Source organism: Rosa chinensis, chromosome 2 (genome assembly GCF_002994745.2).
Source record: "Rosa chinensis cultivar Old Blush chromosome 2, RchiOBHm-V2, whole genome shotgun sequence".
NCBI classification, from domain to species: domain Eukaryota; kingdom Viridiplantae; phylum Streptophyta; class Magnoliopsida; order Rosales; family Rosaceae; genus Rosa; species Rosa chinensis.
Genome location: NC_037089.1, coordinates 23,473,341 through 23,484,788, shown reverse-complemented (window position 1 = coordinate 23,484,788; position 11,448 = coordinate 23,473,341). Strand labels below are relative to the sequence as shown.

Below are 11,448 nucleotides of genomic sequence, written 5' to 3'. Positions count from 1 at the left end.
AGGATGGCCACACTTCTGAACATCATACAGAATGGTGTTTCACCAGTGGCAGAAGTGGGGGTAGTCCTGATGGCCCACAGAACTTTCGGGAGTTTTTTCAGGCCATAAACTCTTGGCGTCGTCGAGTTTCTTTTTAAGCAGCTTCTTGATTATCTTGTTTGTTGCTTCGACCTGGCCGTTAGTTTGGGGGTGGGCGACAGAAGCAAAGCTCATCTTGGTGCCAAGGTTGGCGGTGAACGATATGAGTTCCTTGTTGTTGAACTGTATGCCGTTATCTGTGATAATTGTGTGGGGGACGCCGTAGTGGCAGTATATAGTCTTCCAGAGGAAGTGAGTTGACTTGGCGGTAGTTATTGCCGTTAGCGGTTTCGTCTCTATCTATTTACTGTTGTAGTTGATGGCAACAATGATGTATTTGAACTGGCCTTTGGCAGTTTGGAATTTGCCAAGTAAATCCAGGCCCTATGTGTAGTGAATCCATGGTCCGAGGATGATGGAGAGGGGCTCCGCCGGGGCGTGAGGGAGATCAGCATACTGTTGACACTTGTGGCAAGACTTGGAAATTTTCCGGGCGTCATCTCCGAGTGTAGGCCAGAAGTAGCCTTGTCGTATTGTGCGATTTGCCAGAGGTTTGGCGCCAGAATGGTTTCCACATTCCCCAGCGTGTATCATGGCAAGAACAACCTTCCCTTCCTCTACGGTCAGACACCGAAGGTTGGGGTAGGTGAATCCTTGGCGGTAAAGCTTGCCATCCTGGACGTTGTAGCGGGTTGCCCTCCGCTTGAGCTGTCGTGCTTTGACCTTATCTGTTGGCAATGTGCCATTGCGCTTGTATTCTATGATTTCATCCATCCAGCTGGGATTGACCTCAATGTTGAAAATCTCTGCCAGGGTTTTGGTGATGATAGGTTTGTCAAGGCATTCCACCCTTGTGTCCGTTGGACTTTGATGTGGTTGTGCGGTTGCAAGCTTGGCCAATGAGTCAGCCTTGGCGTTCTTTTCCCTGGGGATATGTGTGATGGTGTGGAAACTGAATTTTTTTAGGAGTGTCCTGACATACCCCAGGTATGTCGCTAACTGTTTGTCTTTGTCCTGGAATGTGTCGTTGATCTAGTTGACTACTAGTTGGGAGTCGCTGAATATGTTGACACTGTCAGCGTCCGAATCAATGGCGAGGAGTAAGCCGGCAATGAGCGCCTCATACTTTGCAATGTTGTTTGAGGCTTTGAAATTGAATTTTAGCGCGTATTTCACGTTCAATCCCCCTGGGCCCGTTAATATGACTTCGGCGCTGCCCAGGCCTTGGCGCAAAGGGAGCCATCCACATGGAGATTCCAGTCTGACTGCTGCTGGGGGGCTGGCTCCTCAACTGTTATTATTGCTGTGCTGGCCTCTTGTGCCCCTATGTTGGGTTGATCCTGGCGCTCGGTGAGTTCAGCGATGAAGTCTGCCACAGCCTGGCCTTTCATGGTGGTCCTTGGCTTGTAGTCGATGTCGAACTTGCTGAGCTCGATGGCCCACTTGCTGAGGCGGCCGGAGTGCTCAGGGTTTTTCTTTACTTGCTTCAGCGGTTGATTTGTTAGGACATGGATTGTGTGGGCCTGGAAGTACTGGCAGAGCCTCCTAGCGGAGACAATGGGTGCAAGAGCGAGTTGCTCCAGCGGGGGATACCTAGTCTTCGCCTCGTTCATGCCTCTGCTGGCGTAGAAGACTGGGAGTTCCTCGTGGTTTTCTCGTCGTCCAATGGCGCAGCTTACCGTTGTTGGTGATACCACCAGATAAATGTATAGTACCTCACCCAGAATAGGGATGGAGAGAAGTGGGACTGCTGCCAAGTATTCTTTCAGGCCCTGGAATGCTGCCTCACAATCTGGGGTCCAGTCGATTACCTTCTTGTGGGTTCTTTTCAATAGCTTGAAAAATGGGAGGCATTTATCTGTAAGTCTAGATATAAATCGAGAAAGGGTGGTTAGGTTTCCTTGTAGTCTTTGCACGTCCACCTTCCATTCCGGAGCCTTCAGGTTGAGGATGGCCTGCACCTTGTCAAGGTTGGCCTCAATTCCCTACTCACTGACAATGTAGCCCAGAAATTTGCTGGCGGTGACGCCAAAGAAACATTTTTCCGGGTTGAGGCGCATGCCATAGGCCAAGAGAATGGCGAATATGATTCTGAGGTTTGCTACATGTCCGCTGCCTTGATGCTCTTGACTAACATGTCGTCCACGTAGACCATGACCAGGTTGGAAATCCACATAGGATAATTGACCTGGCGGATGAACCCAATGTTCTGGAGTTTGGTGACCTTTTCCCTGATAGCGCGGTATCTTTCCTCATCGAAGGCACTCCGCCGCTGTTTGACTGGGTAGAAGGATGGTTTGATACTCAGCTTGTGTGTAATGATTTCATGGGAGATGCCCGACATGTCAACATATGACCATGCAAAGACGGCGGCGTTGTCACGTAGGAACTGTGTGAGTTCAGCGGCTATTTCTGGGGCCAGCTGAGCGCCGATTCGGACTGTCCGCTCAGGGTGCTCGTCGGAGATGCTGATAACGCTCAAGGATGTTTCTGGGTTGACAGACTCCTTTCTCACATATTTCTTCTCGTCATCCCTAAGATCCTCAAAAATACTAGCCGCTGGCGCCTGGTTTCCTATTGTGAGGATCTCTTGTCGGCGCTCTGACCGAGCCATAGACTTGAGTAGCACTCCCGTGCTAGCTGCTGGCTTCCCCTTGCACAGCCTGTGCCGTTGGGTGTGGGGAACTTCATGAGGAGCATATAACCGGCGATGATGCACTTAAGTTTGTTGAGTGTCGGTTAACCAATGATGGCGTTGTATGAACTGAAGCAGTCGACAACAATGAACTCCGTATGAATCTCCGCCGTACATGGGCTGGTACCGATTACCAAGCGCATGTAGTCAGAACCTAGCGACTGTGTGACGTCGCCAGAGAAGCTAAGCAGGGGCTCGTGATCCTGGAGCAACTTTCTGTTCCACTGGAGTTGGTTATAGCAACCGTTGAATATGACATTGACAGCAGATCCGCTGTCAACAAGGACCCTTCCCACTGACCATTTTTCGAGTATATCGTCGATCAAGAATGGGTCGTCATGGGGGAGATGCACTCCGCGCTCCTCTTGCTCTGAGAAGGCGATGGGCCCCCAGCCGATTTTTGGGAGTTTTGCGGATCTTTCATAGCGGATGTTGCAAACTTTTTTGGGGTGGTTGGCGCGTGCATAACGCTTTCTTGCCCTATGAGACATGTTGGTAATTGGAACGCCGCCGTCAATGGTGTTAATGCGACGCAGTGGTTCAATGTTGGCGACCACAGGTGGCGATTGGCACACCTTGAATTGTTCCATTTTGCCATCGCGGTATAAAGTTTCAACAGCCGTTTTGAGAGTATTGCAGTTATTGGTGTTGTGACTGCTGTCTTCGTGGTATTTGCACCACTGGCCAATGTTCCTAGGCTTTCCCACCCTTGAGTATTTTCTTGGGGGTGGTGGCGGAATCTGATCCTTGCACTGGTCGTATATTTCCTCATATGAAGCTGTAAGGACTGTAAATATTGTGTATCGCTGGGAGGACTCCGTTTGTTTGTTACAGTTATCCCCTTGGGATGGGCGGTTGCCCTGTTGCCACTCTCTCTTCTTGTCCGTTGGTGATGGGACGGTTGTTTTGTTAGCGGTCTCTTGGTGGTTGGAGGAAGCTTGAGTGGGCTTTGCCGATGCCAGCGGTGATGGTGGGGTTTCCCTGTATGTGATGAACTTCGCTTGTGCATGGATAACTGCCTCACCCATGACGTGGTCATATGTGGCATTTGGGTGGTTGTAATTGAGGTGGTAGAGAAATGGGCCCTTGAGTAGTCCTTGCTTGAAGGCGGCTAATGCCATTGTTTTGTCAAGATCGCGACACTGAGATGCTGCCGCCTGCCACCTAGTGACAAATGCCTTCAATGTCTCCTCGGTGCCCTGCTTGACATTGAATAATTGAGCCGTGTTGTGGTGTCCAGCGGCCAGCAGGATGAACCTGGAGAGGAAGGCGTTTGATAGTGCATTGAAGGAGTCGATGGATCCAGGCGGGCACTCAAAGAACCAGCTCATTGCCTCACTGTCGAGCGTTTCACTAAATAAATGACAGAGGGTGGCGTCATCAAATCCCTTGTTGTTGGTGACTTTTTTGAAGGTGTCCATGTTGACGATCGGATCAGTTATGCCGCTGTAATGTGACATCTTTGGTGTCCTTGCATATGCTGGTCTGACGGCCTGCAGGATCCTAGCGGTGAATGGCCCTGGCCTGGACGCAAACAGCGGGTTAGGTACTGGTGCTGGGGCGCCTGCCTCCACCCGGATCAACCTTTGCTCGAGTTGTTGCATTCTTTCCAGAATTAGGGCTGTTGCACTGCCAGAGGGCTCCTCCTGGAAACTCTGCTGCACCACTTCCCACCTGTGAGTAGGAGGATTTCCCTCAGTTCTAGCTCTGGCTGCAGAGCTGTTGGTGTGAGGTTGTGATTCCGCCTCCTGCTCCAACATTAAGTGCGAAAGGGGAGGAAGGCAATTCCCAACAGTTCTAGAGGGTTCAACGGTACCTGCATCTGTATGATTGGTAAGGGTGCCCCTCCGCCAGTGTTGAGTCGACTACGTCAGGTGCTCCGTGATTGCTCTCTTTGCTCTGGGTTGGCGTTGGCCTCTAACGCCCTTTTCAGTTCGTCGAATTTTGACATCAACGTGCCCACCTGCTTTTGGGCTTCTTCCTTCTCTCTGTGGTCTTGCTCGCGCTCTCTGTTTGCCTTTTGGAGATCCGCTAGTGCCAGCTTATACATAGCGACAATGTCCTGGCCCAGCAGGCGACTGCTGCCCGGTTGCGCTTCCGCTGTTGTGTGGGTGGGCGGGAATTGCTGAGTTACTGGTGGCTCCACACCGGGGTTGGTCGGGGTGTTAAATAGTGCACGGTTAACGTTAACCGTTGGGTTGATGTTAGCCGCGGGGTTGGCGGGATAGGGGTTGGCAGATTGATCCGCCTGCTACTCAGCGTTTCCTCCGAAACCGTTAGTCATGGTGATTGTGGTGGGATGGCCTCTTGTTCAGGTTCCCACAGACGGCGCCAATGTTAATGCTTGAGATTTGGCGATAGCCAAATCTTTACTTCCATCGGACCGCTGCTTGCAGATGTAGATGTCTCCCATTACCTGTCAAGTAACATACAAAAGACGTCAGAGGGGAGACCGCGTTGGGCGATCTTCTCTTCTCCGATGCCTAAGTTAGTTTATGTATAATGACATAGTAACAGTAGGAACAATAGTTATTGCGTAATTAATGAGGAGAGAGGGGTGGACCTTATATTGGTGGAGAAGAGGATGATCTCTTCTTTGTTTTCGATGTGGGACTGAAGTGCTTCAGTTCCCAGCTTCTAGAGTTTCTGGTGTCATCTTGGCGCGGTGGGTGGCGGCGTGTCTGAGATGTTCTGGTGGTGAGCTGGGGCTCAGGCGGTAGCTTGCTTGGCGGTGTTTCCGTAGGTCATACCGTTGGCGGTAGTTGGCACCGCTGGTGTTGACATGAGCGTGGCTCATTCAAAGCTAATTATGCTTAGAAATGCCTATGTAAGTACACCAACCTTCCATAGCAAAACATACGACAACCCGCCACGTGGTAGAAGAATCGAGAGTGTGCTCCAAAAGTTTTGGGGCCCCAGGTCGGCGGGTTAGTTCAACAGTCCCACCACATTTTTTCCTTTCATTATACGTCAATTCGTAAAAAATTATACTTCCACCACTGCCGGAAACTCATACCCCGACAAATCCCAGAGGGCGGTCAAGGCCAGTAACAACTTCCACATGTTTATGGACACTTGACCTACCGCAACATTCAACTCATGCAACAAACACTACAGGCTCGGAAGTAGCGGCATCTTTACTCTGTGATGGAATATAGCTTCATGGATAGCGGCGTAGCCGTCTCTAACGGCCATAACTTCACAATGTTGGGCAAACGAAACCGATCTCTCATCTGTTGTATCTTTCGCCATGACATAACGGAGGAAGGCTTGTCTACTCTGACACCATCGCTGAGAACCCACGAGAAGTTAGTAGGTCCGGAACTCTGACCCTCATTCCCAATCTCAACCCCGTCGTCACTTTTTCCAGAGGCGCGAACACTCTCTTCGCTACTATCAGATATCTCCTCTTCCTTGGTACGACGAACAACTTCATGTTCCTCACTGTGACATGATGCCATAGGTGGCGGAGAAATGGTCCGAAGAGAAACAATATCTAGCGGTTCTTACAAGCTATCTCCTGCATAAGCGGGATGATGCAACAAATCAATAAAACCCCTTTCCAACGAATTAAGTAAAGACACGTCAGATTCTTCACTACTTGAGATAATGATAACGGCCGGCATGCCACACAAACGCTCTAAACCTAGAAGTTAACAGTCAAGCTAGATCTAAACCTACCCTACGCTATAAACCACAAGAACTCATTCAAGAACAATCACTCCCAAAATCCCAGAAATTCCCCGAAAAAGATCCAGAAAGGCCAGAAACCTTCAGACCCTCAAACACAAAATTAACACAAAACCACGAGCATCTCTCGATACACACGAAGCCATATACACTTACACAAGGCAGACCAAAAAAAAAAAGGGAGGGGGGGGGGGGAGGGAAAACCCCAGAAACATATAACATACCTCGGTTCCACAAAAACAGAAGATGCAGAGCAACAAACCAACGATCTCTCTCTCTCTCTCTCTCTCTCTCTCTCTCTCTCTCTCTCTAGAATTCTCTCAGCAAGGAAGACGAAGAAGGCAAAAGGGGAAGCAAAGTGAAAAAACACACCACTTTGTTTCCCCCTTAAATACAAACTCTGGCGACAAATCTCAGCAGTTGCCGAAAAAGTAACCGACCTCCAAGATCGAGCCACGTGCCCCCGCTAACCAAGACGACGCCTCGGTGGGAGCAACGTGCTCATAAATGCAACATTTATGAGGAAGCGACAAGGGTTGCGCAGCGATGTTTTCACGCACGCCATCCCTATCAACAACGCCCACGTGTCACCTACTCTGTCAGAGAATCACGCAAAATGAGGCCAAATACCCCAAAATTTTCAAAAATTCACCGCCATAGTCACTTTGCTCCCGCTAATTAGCCTAGTCCTCCGCTAGTTAGTCTCGTCCTCCTCTAATTAGCCTTATCCCGTGCTAAATAGCATCTTTCTCCGCTACCAAATCGCCAAACAACAAATCAACATTTCATCGCAAATTAAGTGTTACTGCCAACAATATTATTTCACCGCCACATTTCCCTTATTCCCCAAACTTGCATGGCAATTATACTATCACTCGCCAGCGAGCAACTGTTGACCCAACATGTCTCCGCTAACAAACAACAGTCCCTACCCGACACAAGTTGCTTGTAGCGGAACATACACAACTAGGGATATATTGTTTGTTATCCGTACACCGTCCTCAACGAGGGGGTACAGTCAAGTGTTTCTCCTCCGGGAAAGAGTAAGGGAACAGTTAACACAGCTTACGGCAGCCACTGATGCGGCCATTAACTTTCCTACACTAAGGCACAGAAAGAATGGGATCGCTACCCACCGCCTCATGCTGTCAAACAGCTCCCCTCAACAAACAATCATCCGACCAAACAGAGGTCTTTCTTAGCCAGGGAGTAGGGGACTCCCTGGAGGGCCTAGCAGGGGCCCACCCAAAAGGACAAAAGCGATCGCTCAGACAAAATTCATGGTTGACGACGCACTCGCACTGATTATGCCCAACATGACTGAAGGTTCCGCCTTAGTTGTGATAACTCCCCAACCAAGAAATCCCTCCTTGACTAGGGACTCGGGGGACTTGTACATACATGGCACTCGCCGGCCATAATCAGCACTCATACTTAACCATGTCACCTTGTCGGAATGACTGCAATTGTGTGATCCCTGGAAACACAGCAAGACAACCTTCAAGGGCAGCGTAACTCCAGGCCGAAATACGCTTCAACGCGCCGATACGCGCCTCGCAAAGTCATACATGCAGAAAGGACCGAAACTCAGCAAACTAAGGCATATCAGTCCCACATCGAGAGCAAGAGTGAGGTAAGTCACTATTCCACCTTTATAAGTTTCACTCCTCTCTCTTCATTTAACACACATTCAATAACTATTTACCGTTACATTTGTCAATACAAGTACATCGTTTAACTTTAGCATCGGAGGAGCGAAGAACGCCAACAACGGTCTCCCCTCTTGATGCAGTTGTATTTCTCTTGACAGATTAGCGGGATCTCGTGAACTACACATATATCGGAATATTGGACCCGAGTCTACGTTATCGAAAACCGACATCATATGGCGGTATTCTAAACATTAACACGGTGAAACACCATTTTGCATGATGTTCAGAACTGAGGCCGTTTTGCCCATTAAGGTCACCCAACCTACCGCTAGGGTTGAGGGCTACTGCTTTGAGACCAACGGCGAAGGCATCAACCTCGACAAGGATCTCCTCGAGGAAAAGCGCCACAAGGCCTATTTGCACAATTTGCAAAACAAGCAACGGGTATCGCGTTTCTATAACGCTAGAGTCAAAGCTCGAAACCTCCAACTTAGGGACTGGGTAACGAAGGAAGTCATTCCACCACCAACGACACTCCGTCCCACTTGGGAAGGACCATATAAAATAATAGAAGTCGTCAGCCCCAACACTTTCTACTTAATGGACAAGGATGGCGTCACAACGGCCCACCCTTGGAATATCGAACACCTCTGGTATTACTACAAGTAATTTTTATGCCGCTACCTAAGAGCATCTTGACTTAGCTAAATTTTTTAACCATATTTAGCTAAGGGAAGCTACCCAACGGGTACTCTCCCTCTTTTGTAAACTCTGATCTCTCAGCTATCAATGAAACGAGGAATTATTCAAACCATTGTTCTCCATAGCACAAGTTAACTGGCAACACCAACAACATTTAGCGGACGTTGTCCGCTACATCGTGCACTTGGAGTAATTTTAATTCCTTTAATGTTTCATTAATTAACAAAAGTATAAGTCAAAGTTCTAGCAGTATACTAACATTCAAACAATGCCAACATATTATCAACGGAAATCACACTTGGAAAATTTCAAAGGAAATGGCATTGCATTATAAATCCAGGTTGGGACTCCCCAACCAAAAATTCCGTCCAATTACAGATACAAAAATGCCTCAGTGACAATAACAAAAATAAGGGGGACTAACGCAACATATTCACGGGTTGCTTGGAGCGGTGCTAACATTCTCATCGTCAACCTGTGAAGGTTGGACGACCAAGCGGCTTGTCTAATCGGAACCAGGAGCGGTAGGGCTCGGTGTCACAATGGTGCCATTCACTCGTGTGTGAGCTGCCAGAAAATTGGCACGAGACACATCAGAGGGAGTAGCAATCGGAGTCCGTAGAAGGCCATCTACCGAACACTCACCACTCTCAGCACTGCCAGAACGGGCACCCACAAGTTGATTAAGGGATGGCTCACTTACAGGCGGTTCCTGCTAGCCCTACAACCCAGTTGGCCAAGGCGCTTTACTCCAGTCGATGATGCCCTTCTTATCTAGCATATTGAAGTTGGCAGCGACACCAGCCTTCGCCGCCTCCGTCAGGGTATGCTTGAACGCTGGAGACTGCTTGTAGGCCTCTACGGCAGCGGCATCTGCACGGCCCCTCTCAGCTCCCAGTCAGGCAACCTCACCCTCCAACTTCTTCAGCTATGCGGTCTTGGCGGCGACCTCGCACTGAAGAATCTTAGCACGCCAGCCCTTGGCTCCCACTTGCTCCTGCAGCAAAGCCATATCGCGCTCCAGCTGCGCCACTAGATTGTTTTGCTCCACATCCCTGTCGATGGTGACATTCAACTTGCCCTGAACATCTACCAAGTCATACTCTGCCATGGACAGGAGGCGCTCAGTGTCCGCTAGCTTCTTGGATGTCTCCCCCAACTCCTTCCAGAGACTTTAAACTGCCTTACTCAGCTGTCCCTCAATAGGCGATGACTTCGACGCAGCCAGGAACAGCTCGTGCATCCCGACAGACAAGTGCCCAAAGGCCAAGCTAAACGGCGATTGTTGAAGAGCTGTCGGACACACCGTCCCATCCATACAGTCTAACCCGAGCCACTGGCACAAATGGAAGAGAAATTCCCGCCTGGGATTGGTCAGGAACTCGGCGTACGAGGCAAATGAGTCCAACCCGCTCGTCGGCACCTCCCCACCAACGGCCACCGTCACCGACTAAGAACCTTACCTAGCCCTCTTTTGTTTTGGCGTCGAATCCTCCGCCTTGTCATCTTCATCGGGGTCATTTTGCCGCCGTTTCTTCAGGAGAGAACCATGAGTGGCCCTCACAGTAGTGGCCCTCGGCAGCTCCTAAGGCTCCAAACCCGCAATAATAACGGGCTCCTTCGGCGACACCGTCCTCTCCCTCTGGGGCCCACGCGGCTGGGTAGCCACTCTCTCCTTGGTCTTCTTTGGAGTAGCATTGGCCTTGCTCCTGCCAGCAGCCTCACGATACTCTTGAGACTCGGACTGTACCACGGTATGACCAGCGACGGCAAGATGGGAATGATGAGGCATTGGCATCACCATGTCAACCTCTAATTGGATCAGCTCCTGAGTTTGAGGGTCAACGACGGTTTGCCGAGCAATCAGTCCAGCGGCATACATGCCCTCAAGAAAGTTCTGCAGTTCCATGCAATCCATGGCTTTGTCAAATGCATCGCGGTTGGCCTTGTTACCGATAACGGGATCTGAACAAACAAACAAACAAAACAAGTTAGCGTAAGGCAGGGTGGCCAAGGCACAAGTTGGCTAGAGACACTTACCAGGGGCACGAGTCAATTTCAAGTTGACCAACAACTCCCAATTGGTGAGCAAGCAAAGGTCAAGAAGATTGTGGTTCCTCGAGCAACCTGTAATCCTAGCTATGCGACATCGCTCCTCGCGCGTCAACGTGAACCGCAATCCCGCTACACAGAGAAGAAAACAGAGGATGTCAAAAAAAAAAAAAAAATAAAACATTTATATATACATATACAGAGAAAACCACAAAAAATTGGTCAATGGAGACTAGCGACAACCTTGGATAGGTTGGAACTCCGACTTAATCCTAAAATTGGTCGGCACCTGCTCGTTCACCCCCATGTCGTACTCCCATCCCTCAGTCGCAACACAGAAGGTCGACTGCCAATGGGACATTGAATCCTTCAAGTTCTCAATCAACTTCGGCACTCCCTGACGACGAGTAAGATTCACTTGTCCTCTGCAACCTTGGCACTTCACATAGACAAGTTCGTAGAAGTGAAGCACCTCCGCCACTGTAGGACCTTCATAGCCAGACAGCCGCCAGAGCTAGTTCAGCGCCATCAGTAATTTCCACATATTCAGGCAAATCTACCTGAAAGCGAGGTCAAACT

At 49.6% G+C, this 11,448-nt stretch overlaps 1 protein-coding gene across 1 annotated transcript; it reads right to left on the bottom strand.

Moving 5' to 3' along the window:
• Positions 1-10,402: 10,402 nt before the first annotated feature.
• LOC121051201 lies at positions 10,403-11,159 on the bottom strand. Its single transcript, XM_040513309.1, has 2 exons — positions 10,858-11,159; positions 10,403-10,782 (listed from the first exon to the last, which is right to left on the bottom strand). The coding sequence occupies exons 1-2, from the start codon at positions 11,051-11,053 to the stop codon at positions 10,403-10,405; spliced, it is 576 nt and encodes a 191-aa protein (XP_040369243.1). The 5' UTR covers positions 11,054-11,159.
• Between the last annotated feature and the right edge of the window lie 289 nt (positions 11,160-11,448).

Coding starts and splice junctions, on each gene's coding strand:
- LOC121051201 (XM_040513309.1), bottom strand. CDS start 11,053: ATGTTTTATTTTTTTTTTTTTTTTGACATCCTCTGTTTTCTTCTCTGT. Junction 10,783..10,857: donor GAAATTGACTCGTGCCCCTG/GTAAGTGTCTCT, acceptor TTGTTTGTTCAG/ATCCCGTTATCGGTAACAAG.